Genomic DNA, 17,627 nt, shown 5'->3' on the forward strand with positions numbered 1-17,627 from the left:
GTCCATTTGCGTTAAGTACTTCACAGCCAGGGCAAAAACCTATGTCATGTGGTGGGTAGCGGTTAATTGCCTGGTGTAAATTTCTGAGAAAGCCCAGAGTCAGGGATGTGAGGAGTGTGCTGGGAAAATTACATTAAGTTCGGTATCGGAAATACTGCGCTGAGTAAATTTCTCCCAAAGTACTAATCAGCAATCAACAGCGCTCTGCTTGTATTGGCGGGTAGCCCAAAACTAAAATGTGGAATCTGCCACCTGCTGGTGATGAGCAATTTTTAATAGCCCAAATAGAGAATCCTCATTAATGGCGTCACTAGGGTTCTGTACGGAGCAAAACACGGCTGCTCTATCTGTAGGGATACATTCGCTTACAGTTAGAAGCCTGTTTAGGGGTTCTGTTCCAGGCCTCCGTCTAGATGACCAAGAACAGCGTCCATACATACTGCAAGCTTTGGTGTCTGTTTTAGCAGGTTTCTGTTCTGATTCTGGCCAGACAGAACAGCGCAAGTGGACTACACTATTTTGTTTGGCCAAAATGTCTGAATCTAACAAACATTTAAAACAGAAACCAAAGCTTAAGTAAATGGAAATAAAAAAAAAAAGTAGGATAATCGCACTAAAATCCACACCGAAAAAAGAACACACCATTAGCCTAGAAAAACTCCCAAAAATCTGCAACAACCAGCAACTTTATAACTTGTGGATTTCAGGATAGTTTATCAACTGCCCTGCGGAAATTCCGCAGCGTATCCGTCCCGTGTGAACATAGGCTTAGGCCTCCATCTGGATATTTTTATGCCATCCAGATGGAGGTCTGGGACAAAAGCCTCAAAAGGGGCTCCAAACACCATCTGAATGCCGGTTTAACAAGGTGACTGTATAAAGATTAGTGGATTACCTAGTTACAGGTGTACTTGCCTGCTTTCCGCATTTGTCAGATTGCCGGTACACTCGTTGACCTCCAGGGGGCACTCACAGGGGCATTCACATTCATTCTGCTCCATCCTAACAGACATAAGATAACATTGAGGATGACGATCAGCTTCTATTGTAACTTCAGCAAGCTATAGAATATTGTCTGTGTGGATGTGCATATAGTCACACATACCAGTGGGGTAGCAGGATTGTCATGGGGTAAGGCTATGTGACAAAACTGATACATGTAAATACACCCTTACTGCAGATAACCAGTTTATTAGTTCTGATGCTTATTAAAAGGGAACCTGTTACCACCTTTGAGCCCCATAAATTACACAAGGGGCTCAAAAGTTGAGGGAAAATGAATCCAGCGACCTGTGTTTCATACTCGATGGGCGTTCCGTTCCAGCGCCATCTCCTCACGAATTTGGAGCCCATACAGTTCGCCTTTTCAGCTGCCTGTGTGTGTGCACTTTCCCATAGATATGAATGTGAGCGCACACACATAGCCGGCTGAAGAGAGCCATGTTGTGTGCGCACGCCAACTTCACAGGGACACAGCGCAGGAACAGGGCACCCCATGAGTATTAAACACAGCTCCCCGGACTCACAGTCCCTCACCTTCAAGCCACATAACAGTTTATGGGACTGAAAGGTGATGACAGATTCGCTTTAACAGTCACAGCAGCTAAATTAACTTTGCACCAAAATCATATTCACAGAGAGGGCAGCACAAGTCGACTGAAAGTTTGAAAAAGCCCTATTCACAGACGTGACTTGGTTAAAAGTAATAAATTTTATTAGGTTTTATCTAAAAAAACACGATTGGGCACAACAAAGGACACAACACAAAATCTAAGTTGTAATGGAAAAGCGTTAGCCCACCAAATGGTGAATAGAAGAATGATTGGTGGGTTTCAAAATTACAACTTGGTATTATTTCTGATACTCCGTATTTCTTAATGTCGCACATCACTTAGGAATACAGTCTACATGGGGGCTGTTCATGGATTTCCCAAAAACCGGAACCCCAATTAGATATCTGTAGTTTTATTAATATAATGACAGAATTCGACCAGAGATACTCAGGCTGCGGAGAGGTGATATTCAACCTGAGGAAGTGAATATCTCTGTCAAAATTACTGCCTAGTGGGCTGAAAAGTTTTTAACAGCTCAAAAGGACAGTATGTCAAGGAAATTGATTTTAGTCAATTTTTATTCCTTATGACCAGTACTCCTACTCATGGCGACAATATTTGAGCAGAAACTTTCAGATTGCAAGAAAGTGATATTCAACCTAAGAAGATAGTTATCTCTGTCAGAGCTTGTTGCCTAGTGAGCTGAGACTTGTGAACGGCTCAAAAGGACAGTGTGTCAGAGATTTTAATTTTGTCAATGTTTTTTACTCATTATAAACAGTACTCCCACTCTACGCGTTTCACCACTGAGTGTACGTGGATCCTCAGGAGACTTAGTACTTAGAGAGTAATAATAACAATAATGTTTACAGAGTTATGATGGTAAACAATTAGGGTATCACTCCATAGTTAGAGTATCACTAAAATATTTAATCCTCAATCAGGAAATGAGCTCTTAGCGTTCAATTTGAGCTAGTAGGGTTTAACCTCGGTGAGGGGATAGATAAAGATTGTAAGTACGAGGTTCATTTCTTTCAAATGTTAAACCCTTCTTCTCTATCAATCCTACTTTCGATAGTCCCATGCCAGATGTAATGGTCAATAGGATCTCCTTACAATGAGAGTAGGGATAAAGAGTACTACATGCATGAGATTACTGGGTTTGGAATTTTGGTCTGGAGGTAATAACTCTAACAGATCCAAATCCCCTATAATTGAGTGAAGGAGGTTTCAAGTCCTAAAGTCCTTAACTACTCATGCAAATACAAGCAATGAGGCCGTTAGCATAGCAGGACAAGGAGTCAATCCTCCCTAGGTACAGAAGAGTATTTTTCCCTACACCCTCCTTTCTTTTTTCCTATCTTTTTTCCCCCTTTTCCTCTCTCCCAGTAAGCTCAAAGTTACTGCATGGACAGCAATCCCTACAGAAAGATAGAGTGCTCAAGAGGTCAGAGCATGACATAGGTTAGTTCCCATCGCCTTGATGGTAGGCTACTCCATGCAGTAACTTTGAGCTTACTGGGAGAGAGGAAAAGGGGGAAAAAAGATAGGAAAAAAGAAAGGAGGGTGTAGGGAAAAATACTCTTCTGTACCTAGGGAGGATTGACTCCTTGTCCTGCTATGCTAACGGCCTCATTGCTTGTATTTGCATGAGTAGTTAAGGACTTTAGGACTTGAAACCTCCTTCACTCAATTATAGGGGATTTGGATCTGTTAGAGTTATTACCTCCAGACCAAAATTCCAAACCCAGTAATCTCATGCATGTAGTACTCTTTATCCCTACTCTCATTGTAAGGAGATCCTATTGACCATTACATCTGGCATGGGACTATCGAAAGTAGGATTGATAGAGAAGAAGGGTTTAACATTTGAAAGAAATGAACCTCGTACCTACAATCTTTATCTATCCCCTCACCGAGGTTAAACCCTACTAGCTCAAATTGAACGCTAAGAGCTCATTTCCTGATTGAGGATTAAATATTTTAGTGATACTCTAACTATGGAGTGATACCCTAATTGTTTACCATCATAACTCTGTAAACATTATTGTTATTATTACTCTCTAAGTACTAAGTCTCCTGAGGATCCACGTACACTCAGTGGTGAAACGCGTAGAGTGGGAGTACTGTTTATAATGAGTAAAAAACATTGACAAAATTAAAATCTCTGACACACTGTCCTTTTGAGCCGTTCACAAGTCTCAGCTCACTAGGCAACAAGCTCTGACAGAGATAACTATCTTCTTAGGTTGAATATCACTTTCTTGCAATCTGAAAGTTTCTGCTCAAACATTGTCGCCATGAGTAGGAGTACTGGTCATAAGGAATAAAAATTGACTAAAATCAATTTCCTTGACATACTGTCCTTTTGAGCTGTTAAAAACTTTTCAGCCCACTAGGCAGTAATTTTGACAGAGATATTCACTTCCTCAGGTTGAATATCACCTCTCCGCAGCCTGAGTATCTCTGGTCGAATTCTGTCATTATATTAATAAAACTACAGATATCTAATTGGGGTTCCGGTTTTTGGGAAATCCATGAACAGCCCCCATGTAGACTGTATTCCTAAGTGATGTGCGACATTAAGAAATACGGAGTATCAGAAATAATACCAAGTTGTAATTTTGAAACCCACCAATCATTCTTCTATTCACCATTTGGTGGGCTAACGCTTTTCCATTACAACTTAGATTTTGTGTTGTGTCCTTTGTTGTGCCCAATCGTGTTTTTTTAGATAAAACCTAATAAAATTTATTACTTTTAACCAAGTCACGTTTGCACCAAAATCAGGTATAAAACCCCCCTGATTATAACAGTGCAGCAGAGAACACCGCACTGAAGCCGCTGCAGAATCCACAGGCATTGCCATACAGTTTTGCTCTCTTTTCCTGCCATGTATGAATTTACCCTAAGGATATAGGTCTAATTTACAAGATTACGATCGGCTACTTTACCCGGTTTGAGCACTTTTTGCAAGTATATTATTATTAGCCAAATATTAAAACCGTATATAAAAAAATTTTGTAAAATAATTTTACTGCTATTCGCGGCTCAATGAATGAGAACATTCAGCCATCGGTGAATCAGAACTTTTTTACATCCAGGAACTGAAAATCCTGGACATAACGGATACATTTCACAGCTGAACAATACCTAAGGGTGATACAGGTTACCTGCACTGATACATTGTAGCAAACTATCAGGGAGATGATTCGTGCTGCTGATGTGTTCAGCTCACATAGTATTATCTAGACTGGATACAATTGTAACAAATCCTCATCTGTGAATAGCGGCTTGTTCACACCAGCGTTCAGGCTTGGTCTCTGTCTTTTTTTTTTTTTTGGAGCAGAGAGAGAGAATTAAAACAGATAGTTTGGTTTCACACCAGCGCTCGGGGTTCCGTTTTCCTGTTCTCCTTTCCTGCTCCCCAAACGGAATCGTCGCGGCTGAACGGTTCAGTCTTTGGAGGAACCGAACAGCGCAGGGCGGACTCCTTTGACTTTAATGGGGTCAACTCGGTTTTGGAATGGAAGAAAAAGTGCTGCATGCCGCACTTTTTCTTCCAGTATTTGCAGCCAGATCTGCAATGGAAACTCCGGCCGGAGGTTCCGACACAGATGTGAAACTGCCTTTAAATGGTTCTGTTTATATTCCATGGATTTCAAATTTTTTTTAAACCCCTTAAGGACCAGGCTGTTTTGTACCTTAAGGACCAGCACTTTTTAGGCCTCATGTCCACTAGGTAATTGGATTTAGCAAATCCGCACGGGTGTCCCGCACGTGTGATCCGCGCCCCTAGGGATGCATTGGACACCCGCAGGTAAGTAAATAACTGCGGATGTCCTTTTAACCTGCCGAGCGGATCGCACGTGCGAATAATCACCCGCAGCATGCTTCATTTTCTGCAGGTTTCCCCACACGGACGGCTCCCGCAGGCTTCCGTTCAAGCCTATGGAGGCCGTCCGTATCCACGGTGCACCCGCAGCTGAATTTCTGCTCTGCCGTGGGAGAGCAGGAGTTCCAAAAAAAAAAAAAAGAGTGCGCGGCGCATGTGCCGCCGCGCAGAGCACATCCGCCGGGCCGAAGAAAGAGGATCCAGCTGCGACGGAAAGGGGGGGGGGGGGGGGGGGGGGGAGATTCGCATTATCCGGACAGGTGAGTAAATCTTATTTTCAGGCCTCATGTCTGTAGGAAAGGAGAGACCCACTGCAGGATTCTACATGGAGAATCCACATGGGCCCGAATTTCCTAGTGGACATGAGGCCTTAGGGATTTTACCCCTGTGGTGGTTTAACTCAGTGTTTCTCAACTCCAGTTCTCAGCACTCCCCAACAGGTCATGTTTTCAGGATATCCTATAGAGAGAACACCTGTGGTAATAGCCGAGACACGGACAATAATTACATCACCTGTGCAACACTGAGGAAATCCTTAAAGGGGTTGTCCCGAGGCAGCAAGTGGGTCTGTACACTTCTGCATGGCCATAATAATGCACTTTGTAATGTACATTGTGCATTAATTATGAGCCATGCAGAAGTTATAAAAAGTTTTATACTTACCTGTTCCGTTGCTGGCGTCCTCGTCTCCATGGTGCCGACTAATTTTCGCCCTCCGATGGCCAAATTAGCCGCGCTTGCGCAGTCCGGGTCTTCTGCAGTCTTCTATGGGGCTCCGTGTAGCTCCGTGTAGCTCCGCCCCGTCACGTGCCGATTCCAGCCAATCAGGAGGCTGGAATCGGCAGTGGACCGCACAGAAGCCCTGCGGTCCACGGAGGAAGAGGCCATCTTCAGCGGTGAGTAGAGAAGTCACCGGAGCGCGGGGATTCAGGTAAGCGCTCCGGTGAGCTTTCTTTACCTCCCTGCATCGGGGTTGTCTCGCGCCGAACGGGGGGGGGGGTTGAAAAAAAAAAAAACCCGTTTCGGCGCGGGACAACCCCTTTAAAGCATGACCTGTTGTTGGGTTCCTTATTTTGTTTGACTTTTAGATATATAGTATGTATGGTTTCGGATTACAGGGCGTATACGGCAACGGTTTGGGTTGGCGTCGGCTTTGGGTCATTTTCTTTTTTATGTATATTTTTTTATTTTATTCTATAACTTTTTCTTTCCTTATTTTTGTAACTATTTTTTTTACCATCAATGTCTCATAAAACGTCATATAAGACCTCTGGGGGACATTCACATGATGTCTTTCATTACATAGGTTTCCACTGTAGCTGGGGCATCCATAGGAGTTCCAGTTACAGGGGAAAATATCCCCTGTAGTGACAATAGTCACTGGCACAGCTGATCAGGGTCTACTAGGACCTTGCAGCTCTGTTGTGCCAGGGAATCACGTGACCCCCGACTCCTGTAGAAACACTTCTACTCATTGAGCGCTATGTACCCAGGAAAGGAGAAGGCAGAATTGGTTAAAAACCGCATCTCTCTTCTTTGAGTTCTCAGCTGTGACCTGCTCCTGCTTGACTGCAGCAGAGGCTTTAATCCCACGTCGTATTTCTGCAATCGGGCGGGACTAAAGCCCAGGACCAAGCGCCGTAAATTTACATCGCTTAGTCCTTAAAGGGGTTGTCCCGCGCCGAAACTGGGTTTTTTTTTTCTCAATAGCCCCCCCCCCCCCCGTTCGGCGCAAGACAAACCCGATGCAGGGGTTAAAAAAAAACAAAACGGATAGTACTTACCCGAATCCCCGCGCTCCGGTGACTTCTTACTTACCTTGCGAAGATGGCCTCCTGGATCTTCACCCACGGTGGACCGCAGGTCTTCTCCCATGGTGCATCGTGGGCTCTGTGTGTTCCATTGCCGATTCCAGCCTCCTGATTGGCTGGAATCGGCACACGTGACAGGGCGGAGCTACGAGGAGCAGCTCTCCAGCACGAGCGGCCCCATTCAGAAGGGAGAAGACCGGACTGCGCAAGCGCGTCTAATCGGGAGATTAGACGCTGAAATTAGACGGCACCATGGAGACGAGGACGCTAGCAACGGAACAGGTAAGTGAATAACTTCTGTATGGCTCATATTTAATGCACCATGTATATTACAAAGTGCATTAATATGGCCATACAGAAGTGTATAACCCCACTTGCTTTCGCGGGACAACTTAAGGGGTTAAACAAAAATCAAAAACAGAAAAACAAAAAGCTTTCAATTTTGCTTCTGTTCCGTTAGGTTTCTCCTTTTTAGGCTGGGTTCACACAGGGCGTATTTGCTGCGGTTTCGCCGCAGAAGAACTGCTTCTGCGGCAAAACCGCTTCAAAGGTTAATTTTGGTCTGCGGATTTTCTTGTGGAGAAATCCGCAAGCGTTTTTTCCCGCAGCGCTTTTTTACTTTTTGCAGCGTATTTTGGTGCAGCCATAGAGGTCTATGGACAAAAAAGCGCTGCGGAAAAGACAGAAGAATGGACATGTTGCGTCTTTAAAAACCGTGCTGCAGTTGCATTTCCGCACTGCGGCTGTGCAGAAAAAAAATCTGTCCTGTGAGAACAGCTTTTTGCCAAAACTCATTTGTGTTGCATTGCGCTGCAAACTGCTGGTGTGAACGAGTCCTTAGCTGTGTAAAGGTCCTCAACCTCTGGATGAAAACAAGACGGTCCCCTTTCACTGAAAGCAAGCTGAGATCTTGAAAGCATTAAGAAATTGAAAACCGCGCAACTTTTATTCCTATTAGGATTAAACTTCATTTACGTCACACTGAAAGAACTCTTTATGGACACGACTGTCCCTCAGACTTGCTGTAGACTAACGTGTTCTTGCCATGTCCTACCTGTGACAGTTCAGGCACAATCTATCAACCATGCTGCAAGCACAGAAGGCCAGAGAATCGCAGGTCTCATTCACAATCCCCACAAAAGCATTGGTGCCGGGGATCCTTGTCAGACGGTATTTTGAGCAATGGCTGCCGTGCACCAGATTGGTCAGATCCCCCTGCAGAAAAATAAAGCAATATAAATGGGTTGCATCAGTAAACTGCATTAGTACTGAATCTCTCCCTTTGGAATAAGACGTAAAACGCTGCCGGTAGTGAGTGCTGCAGCCCCTTTATTTCACCGATTGGTGTGTAAGCACCCGGATCCCCACTGATCAAAACTACTACTCTCTAATTCATTAATAAAACACTCTAAAAGCACAGTACAGGATAAAACTAGCTGCCTGCAGCCACCACTAGGTGGCGCACAGTGCATGTGAATTTATACTCAATGGAAGTGGTAAAAAATATAAATGCACTGGAGCTCCTCCTAGTGCAAGTTGCAGAATAATACTATGTCTCAGTGAAGGGGCCCCTTCTTACCATGGGCCCCATAGAAGTTGCATGATCTGCCTCTGCAGCGAATACACCACCGAACGTGATTTTTACATTGATCTGAATTCTCTATAGCTCCTGACACATTTCCGAATCCTTTTGGTAAAGGAGACGTGAGCATTGTCTGAAGATTTTAGGGTGGGAAAAAAGTAGGTCAGGAGACATAAAGCCTTTGTTGGGTACAGTACATCTCGATAATGAGGCACAGACGCTCATTATCTTGCAAAGTCCATATCTTAAATCAAACGCTTCCTGCCTGCCAAGGACAACTCACCACGAGGCTCGTATTAAACTTGTAGAACCTCTGCACGGTTCTGTCACTGAAGCTGTTGCAGAGATTCTTCTTGACGAAATTGGGGTGATTGAGGATGTCGTTGGCAACCAGAGGTTCCTGGATAGGAGAGAGAAAAAAATGGGGAGCTCTTAATTATCAGATGATTGCACCCTAAAGAGGAGGAGGTAGTGGGGAGCAGCGGTACCTTATGAGTGATGTGCTGCTGCTCCACGGGCGCGTGGCCTTTTGGGTCAATCAGCGTTGGATGCGCCACCAGGTAACCTCTATCCTCCATGATGAAGCACCTATCAAAGCCACAGCAACCAGTCAGAATGGGGGAAGATGGGCGAGAAAGAATTCAGTGCAGATCAGCTCAGGTTTACTAATAACATCCCACGCATGAGTGACTGAGCCCGGGGAATGCAAAAATATAGAATGCAAGGACATGAAGGTCAAACGCGCTGAATATCACTAAGCAGCTGGATAACAGGATTATACGTGTGAATCCCAATAAGAATCCGGAAGAAAGAAAAAAAAGATCTGCAATTTTGTAAATTTACTTTGTGCTTTAATTCCTCACTGTTTTTAAGAGCTCTGCTTGCTGCCAGTGAAGGAGAACATTCTTATTAATAAACAGTGGCTCCAAACCCATCTAATTCATACGTATACCTTTGTGCTGTGAATAAGACAGGTTTTCAGTCATTGGATGTAAACAAAGGTTTAGGCAGGGTTCCCACGGGACGGACATCTCGCAGCTTGGCCGCACCGAAAAGCCACAGGATTTCCGCGGGAGAGACGCAGCTTCAAAACCTGCGGCACTTCGTCGTTGGTTTTGGAGCGGTTTGGCCGCCGGCATTCCGTGGCAGCTTACTTTCCTCATAGAGAGGAGTGAGGCCGCAACCAAAAAAAAGATAAAGAACTGACATGCTGTGGCTGTCCATTCTACTCCACAACGCCGGTTCCGCCGCGACGGACTGCCCCCCCCATGTGGACGAGATTTTTGCACAATCTCGTCCACATGGATGGCTAATCCCGGGATTAGGAGCCGTGGGCAGATTTGCTGCACAGAAATTCCGCACAAAATCCAGCCTTATATACACACTATCCTACCAAGAGCAACTGGACACCTGAACAAGTATGAAAAATAGTTTAACACTACATGTAATACTCAGTGGGGCTCCTTTGGCCCTAATGACATTGAATACTCTCTGCGGCATACTGTCTGCTAACATCTGATACACTTCAGCTGGTATTTCCCCCCATTCATCCTGCAAATATCAAAGATGCATCGGCCCGTCTACAAGTAATGAGTGTCATTATTGGTCAGTTGGGAAATAGAAGAACGTTCTATGGAGTGATGAATCGTGTTACTCCACCTTCACATCAGATAGTGGTACTTGGGTGTGGAGGACACCTGGGGAACACCTTTTGTCTGAGTGTGTTGGGCTCCCATCATGTACGACAGAGGTTCTGTTATGGTCTGGGGATGTTTTACGTGGTATGGTCTCAGTCCGTTGGTTGCAGTGACAAGAACCATGAACACGGAGGTGTACCCTGACGTTCTAGACAATATTGTGCTGCAGACAATGTGGTAATACTCTGGGAATGGTTATGGATATTCCATGATTGGACTGGCTGTATAGAGTTCTGACCTGAACCTACTGAACATCTCAGGGATAAACTGGAATGTCGGGTCAGGAAATATGAACAGCGTCAATCTTCTTTGAGAGAACTTGCCAGATGTTTGCAGGATGAGTGGAGGGAAATACAAGCCCAAGTGTATCAGACATTAGTAAAAAGTATCCAATATCATTACGGTCAAAAGAGACTTCACTAAGTATTAACCCCTTAGTGACGGCCCTATCGTAAAACTACGTCCTGCTGTTGCAGGACGTGTATGGAGGGAGGTAGCGGCGCTATCTCCATCCATACAGCGCAGGCACCAGCTGCTTATTACAGCTGACACCCGCGGGCAATAGCTGCGCTCGGCCGTTCGCGGCTATTAACCCTTTAAATGCCGCTGTCAATTCTGACAGCGGCATTTAAATCCCCCGAACAGCGTTCGGGGGTCCCGCACGGCCCCCCCCACCGCGGTGAGATCGGGGGATCCGTGCAGGTGTCATGGCAGCCGGGGGCCTAATGAATGGCCCCAGGGCTGCCTTAGCAGACTGCCTATCAAGCCATCCACACAGGGTGGCTTGAAAGACTGCCTGTAAAAAAGCAGTATGACGTAATGCTATAGCATTACGTCATACTGCAGGAGCGATCAAAGCATCACATGTTTGTGATGGAGCGATCAAAGCATCACAAGTCCCCAGGGAGACTTGAAAGTAATGTAAAAAAAATAAATCAAAGTTTTTTTTAATTGTAAAAAAAAAAAAAAAAAAAAAAAGTTATAAAAGTTTAAATCACCCCCCTTTTGCCATATCCATTATTAAAAAATCAAAATCATAAAATGAAAATATGTATTTGGTATCGCCACGTCCGTAAAAGTCCGATCTATCAAAGTAGTGCATTATTTTTCCCGCACGGTGAACGTCGTCTGAAAAAAAATATAAAGAACGCCAGAAATACACTTTTTTAGTTACCCCGTCTCCCAGAAAAAACGCAATAAAAAGCGATCAAAAAGTCGTATGTATTCCAAATTGATACTATCGGAAACTACAGGACATCCCGCAAAAAATGAGCCCTTGCTCAACTACGTCAACGAAATAATAAAAAAGGTATTGTGCGCACAAATGACCGCAGAAAACAATTGAAAAAAAATTAAATATCTTTAAAAAAAAATAAAAGTACTACAGCAAAAAAAATACTATACAAGTTTGGTATCGTAGTAATCGTACTGACCCATAGAATATAAATATCAGGTCGTTTTTGTTGCAATTTGTGTGCTGTAGAAACAGGACGCACCGAAAGATGGTGGAATGTCATTTTTTTCCATTTCTCTCCGCTAAGAATTTTTTAAAAGTTTTTCAGTAAATTATATGGTACAATAAATAGTGCCATTGAAAAATACAACTCGTCCCGCAAAAAACAACAAGCCCTCATACAGCGACGTCGATGGATAAATAAAAGGAGCTACGATTTTTTAAAAGGGAGTAGGAAAAAACAAAAATGGAAAAAAGCAAACAAGCTCCGTCACTAAGGGTTTAACATATGGAATTAAACACTACTTTTGATTCTTGCTCAGATGTCTAATTACTTTTGATAGCATAGTGTAGAATGACGGTAAGCAGAGATCTAGAGAACAGTGAGGAACAAACTATTATGGAAATATATACAATGAAAAAGTTTTTTAGTTCAAACTAGTATATGCCTTTAAACAACTATACATTTTAAGTGACAACCAGGTTTCTTTAAAGGGGTTGTCCCACCTCTGTTGCCGACCTATCCTGGGGCTGTTTTGCCGCAGGACGCAGACAGCTCCGTACACAAAGACGTGGTGACCCGGGTTGGTACTGCAGACTGAGTTACATTCACTTTAGTACAAATCAATCTGCAGTACCAATCCCACCCACTGTGCAATGTACGGAGCTGTCTGCCTCCTGCAGTACACAAGACACTGACCTGGGAAGACAGGAGATCCTCGGGAGGTCCAAGGTGGTAGACTCCTGCCAATTTGCTGTTGGTAATGGCTAGAAGTGCGACAGCCCCTTTAAGACAACTGGCTGTCACAGTCCCACGCCGCTACTGATCCTGACATGTAACTAATGATCTATATCAATAGCAAGAACCACAACAAAATATTTCTGCAGTCGTTGCTTTTGTACATCTCTGACTGCACACACTTACATACTGACAGCAAACTTAGTAAGGATAACCCTCTCGGAGATCCTACCTTATTTTGTTGCCACCATCTTGATTACATACAGGAAGTAACTCCATGAGAACTTTATAAAAGTATCGCAGAGTAAAGTCAATGCCCATTACAGCGACGGTGTAACCAGAGGAGACCTGGGAACTGAACAATCCAGGATGAAAAAGTTACTCATTCAGAAAAAACATATCTGGTCATCAGCAGGTTGAGACTACATGATGCTGGAGGACTGACTGAGGGCATCACTTTAAAGGGGAGCCAAACATTTCTACATTGCTCCATTTTCCAATTTTCAAATCCAGCCTGCAGTGTAAAGAATGGTGGTTCTCTTTCTGGTTGCCAAGTCTCCATTCAGAGTCATCTCTACTGTACTTTGGCATTTTTAATTACTGTTAATTACCTCTATATTAGTATATCTAGTATAGACTGTAGTGAAAAGTATCTATACATGTGTACATATATGCAGGTCTGTGGATACAACCAGAATGAGATACTCCATTGGCTACATGGGTGCAATCAGTACATGTTGGGAGGAGTTGTTGTGGAGATGTATTTGCTTAGCTGCAGACACACTGGTTTAGGCCAGTGACACATATGTATATTTAAGCGATTGTCCAGGATCAGAAAAACATGGCTGCTTTCTTCCAAACACAGCGCGACTCTGGACCATGGGTTATGCCTGGTATTGCATCTCAGGTTCCATTCAATTCATGGAACGGAGCTGCAATACCACACACAGCCCGATGGACAAGGGAGGTGCTGTGTTATTCTAATCCTGGACAATGTTTTTCTAATCCTGGTTACTCAGCTGCACAGAAAGTTGGCCTGAGTATCAGCTGATCGGTAGTGATCCACCAGTAGGGCTTCCCGACGATCAGCTGATCCCTGGACCCACTTTCTGTCCAGCTGAGTTGGACGGCTGCATTGAAGTTGGAATCACAAGTGTAACAGAATGCATTTGAAATCATTTCAAGTGAAGCCTCCTATTACACTACCTACTTGGCGGCACTGGCAGAATGCCAGCAGTTCAGCTGATTGGTGGGGATCGAGAGTAAGGGACCCTCTTCTATCAACCACTGATGATCCATCCTGAGGTTAGGTTATCAATAGCAAATGCCCGGAAATCCCCTTTAAGACGGCAATAATGTGTCCGTAATACTGGTAAGTGATCTGGCCTGACTGCGGGTATCCTCCCTGAAATTCCAAGCATCATGGAGTCCAATGTAGCTAAAGTTGGGATACCTGCGGCCAGGCCAGAACACTCATCCATATTAAGAATGCAAAAATGCAGCCATCATACTCTCGAGTTTCACCGGCCTTACATGCTGCGGTGTGTTCAGAGCAATGTATGATAATGGATGCTCTATAGTGGAGATGCATCATCAAGCTCCAGTGTAATTAGGTTATATGTTCCTGAAATTCATTGCTCATCAGTTGCAACAAGCTCTTCTCTACAGAGCAACCTATACATCAACTTACTTGGAGGACTGGACGGTACGACTTATGGTGACCACATAGCCGGCTCCTCCCACATCCAGGTACGGTCCAGTAAACGTGATAAGTCCTGGATTGGCCAATGCATGAAGATACCTTAAAAGAAAAAAAAAAAAAAACGTACATAAATTCTGTTGTTCACAACCATTTTAGACAGAGAATTGAGAGGGCGGCCCGTTATCTACCCCCCTTTTTGCTAATGTAACAACATCCGACTACTTATAGCAAAAAATTTGCCCTGTATGGGCAACAAAGCAACCACCGGGTTACCTACAGGACTGTTACATGTAAGGGTGCGCTCACGCATGGCGCACTGGATGCATATTTACCTCTGTAGAATTGCATGTGGATAATCTGCAGTGTACTATAGTACAGGCCAAGTACATGGAAAGGTAAGAAATCTCACCCATTATGTGCAGAAACAACAATGTATATTAAATTCTGCAAATCATCTGCGCCTGGACCAAAAAGATGGCGGCACCAGCCTTTCTGACTACCTGGTAGACTAATGATGCATACTAAAGCATAGTGTAAAGGCCCATTCAGACACAACGATATTCACTCAAAGGCAGTCTTTTGAGTGATAACCATTGCATCTAAATGCCTGTCCATCATTCACTTTTCGTGCATTGTTCATTTCTAGTTTTCTAGAAATGAGCGATGACTATCAGTGGCGCAGGCTGATATCTCAGCCAGCAGCGCTGATAAGATTCTCTCAGGTAGTATACTGCTGGCATTTCTTAGTGCTTTCACCAGCTGAAAGCACGGAGAACAATGTATCTGTTTGCATACGCAAAACAGTTTTATTGTTCTCGTAGGGATCGCTGAGGTATCCCACTCCGCCTGCATTAACTCTTTAGTAGCCAATTAGACTACTTAGAGTTGAGCAAAGATTATTGGTCAAAATTTTTGAGCGATCAACTTTCAGTGTAAATGGGCCCTTTTACTTAGGCTGATAAATCACTCAGTACCCACATCTAGCGGGAATCTGACTGACAATCGTTCATATACATGCATGCCCCGGATGAACGCCGAATGGAAATGTGTTTGCTTCTAATTCATCATTCAGTTCCTGCATGCAGAAAATGGAACGATGGATCGGCCCGTGTAAACAGGCAGCATTACTTATGAACAACTGCCTGTTTATTGTTAATGGAGAAGGGCGGGCAGGAACAATCCCCTGTGCCTTCCTGATAAAAGGCATAGGAATGATGATCGCTGGGACTACCTGTCAGGCATTTGTCTGACAAGACGTCTCGTGTAAAATGGCAATAAGACACTACCCCTACTTTGATTGACCAGAAGAGCCCATGTGAGCAGCATGTAGTGTCTTAGACTACTTATCTACAATGTACTAAGGCATAGTATGCACCAGGTAGTTGGAGAAGCTGTTTGGCCATCTTTGTTTGTCCCGGCCCAGAGTGTCGCTTTAAAATTCACACCGATTCCACATTAAAATCTGCAAATCTTGCTAACAGTACATGCTGTAAGGACGTAGCCATAGAGCGTCACACAGTCTACATTTCAAGAGCCTGCAGTGTAAAGAAAGGAGGCTTTCATTATGGATGTGGAGAAGGGCTACAAGTGGCATCTGAAGCGGTGTGCCAGTCATGCCCAGTGTATCAATACAATTCCAAACCCATTCCCATCTATGTATACTCACACAACGGATGGCAGTGATTGTAAACCACAGCTCCCAGCATACGCTGACTACAAGCTGGGAGTTGTGGTTTTGCAACAGCCAAGGACCCAGTGGTTGGAGGCCATTGCGCTGGATGATAAGATGGAGTGCGTGCGGTTGGAGGGTAATGTCCAATTTAGATGGGCTGACAGTCTGCTAAACGACTGCACCTGCGCTGACGTCACCACTAGGTTGTTAGCGCTCGTACAGAGCGTTTAGACAGGCAGATCCTCCATGGGTTCTCGCTGAGCGGGGAGCGTTTATGCTCAGCGAGAAGCCAGGGATAAAGTGATAATTTTTATACTGCTTGAAAGTGACGGAAGAGCAAACTTTAACGAATAGTGCACGATGGCCGTGCATTTAGACACGATGATTGCGCTACAATCGCCCCGTGTAAATACCCGTAATAGTAATACCAGGCATACAGGCAGATAGGAACTATTAGGGTTGATCCAGGGAACAGTCTGATTGCCATTAGGGAGTCGGGAAGGAATTTTTCCCCCAAAAGGGCTAATTGGCTCCTGCCTCTTGGGATTTTTTGCCTTCCTCTGGATCAACAACATAGGAGGATAAACAGGCTGAACTAGATGGACATTGTCTTCATTCGGCCTTACATACTATGTAAGTCAACCCGCCTGCACCGATCACCACATAATTAGTAATGCAGTGGAGTGTGGACTGAACGATCTAGTAGATACACTAAGCATAGAACCTTCTGGGCTTACCGTGGAAATCAGCAAATATTTTCCGTAAAAGAGACTGCAAATAACTCCGAACATCACAGGCATAATAGAGGCCAGTGCAAAGTTTAAAGATGAATTACAGTACCGCAGTATCTGCTGCGACAGACACGACAGAAGTAATGAGGGCCGGGGTTTACCATTGTCTCCTGGTGGGATCAAATGCTTTGTCCATGAGAGACCCGGGGTATATCCGCAGCACCCCATTGGGCGTTGCTATGTAACGGCGGACAATGTAACTGTTCAGACTGCTCATGTCCATCTGTCTCATCCATTCATCGGTGACGTGACTGGTAGCCATGACTTCATTTCTGACAGAAAACTGGAAGATAAAGACAAGCACAGCGGGGGAGCTTTAAAGACGGGCATGAAAGGATATTAATCTGCAGAAAGCTTGCGCAGATCACCGATAAGCCCAACAGTAGAAATTCTTTATACCAAAAAACATAAATAGACACAAAGTTTATGTCACTTTTGATACAGATGAAAAAGTAAAAGAAATAAGGAAACTTTAAAAGAAGATCAATCAGAAGAAACGCACTGAATGGTGGTTTTTTTTTTTTTTAAGAGACCCCCAACTAGCAGCACTTTGAACCTTCTTTGGCCTTCAGAATCACGGCAATTAGTCATGGCTTAGATTCTGCTAGATGATAAAACGGTTCCGAAGGAATATTGGCCCCCGCGGACAGGAAGCTTCTTGTAAATGCCACAAATTAGATGGAGGTGCTGACATGTTCTGATCAGCTGACAGAAAGGGGTCATCAATTCAAG

General features: G+C 44.2%; 1 protein-coding gene across 1 annotated transcript in view; it reads right to left on the reverse strand.

Annotated features, from left to right (window-relative positions):
• The window catches only part of CACHD1 (cache domain containing 1), a 154,210-nt gene that overhangs the window by 14,574 nt on the left and 122,009 nt on the right, over positions 1–17,627 (reverse strand). The window contains exons 15-21 of the mRNA XM_066597687.1: positions 16,997–17,178; positions 14,421–14,531; positions 12,963–13,085; positions 9,330–9,429; positions 9,125–9,241; positions 8,314–8,474; positions 916–1,002 (exon numbers count right to left, since the gene is read on the reverse strand). Coding sequence (XP_066453784.1) covers positions 916–1,002; positions 8,314–8,474; positions 9,125–9,241; positions 9,330–9,429; positions 12,963–13,085; positions 14,421–14,531; positions 16,997–17,178 — 881 coding nt within the window. The remainder of the gene's footprint in view (positions 1–915; positions 1,003–8,313; positions 8,475–9,124; positions 9,242–9,329; positions 9,430–12,962; positions 13,086–14,420; positions 14,532–16,996; positions 17,179–17,627) is intronic.

Source organism: Eleutherodactylus coqui, chromosome 3 (genome assembly GCF_035609145.1).
Source record: "Eleutherodactylus coqui strain aEleCoq1 chromosome 3, aEleCoq1.hap1, whole genome shotgun sequence".
NCBI lineage: Eukaryota > Metazoa > Chordata > Amphibia > Anura > Eleutherodactylidae > Eleutherodactylus > Eleutherodactylus coqui.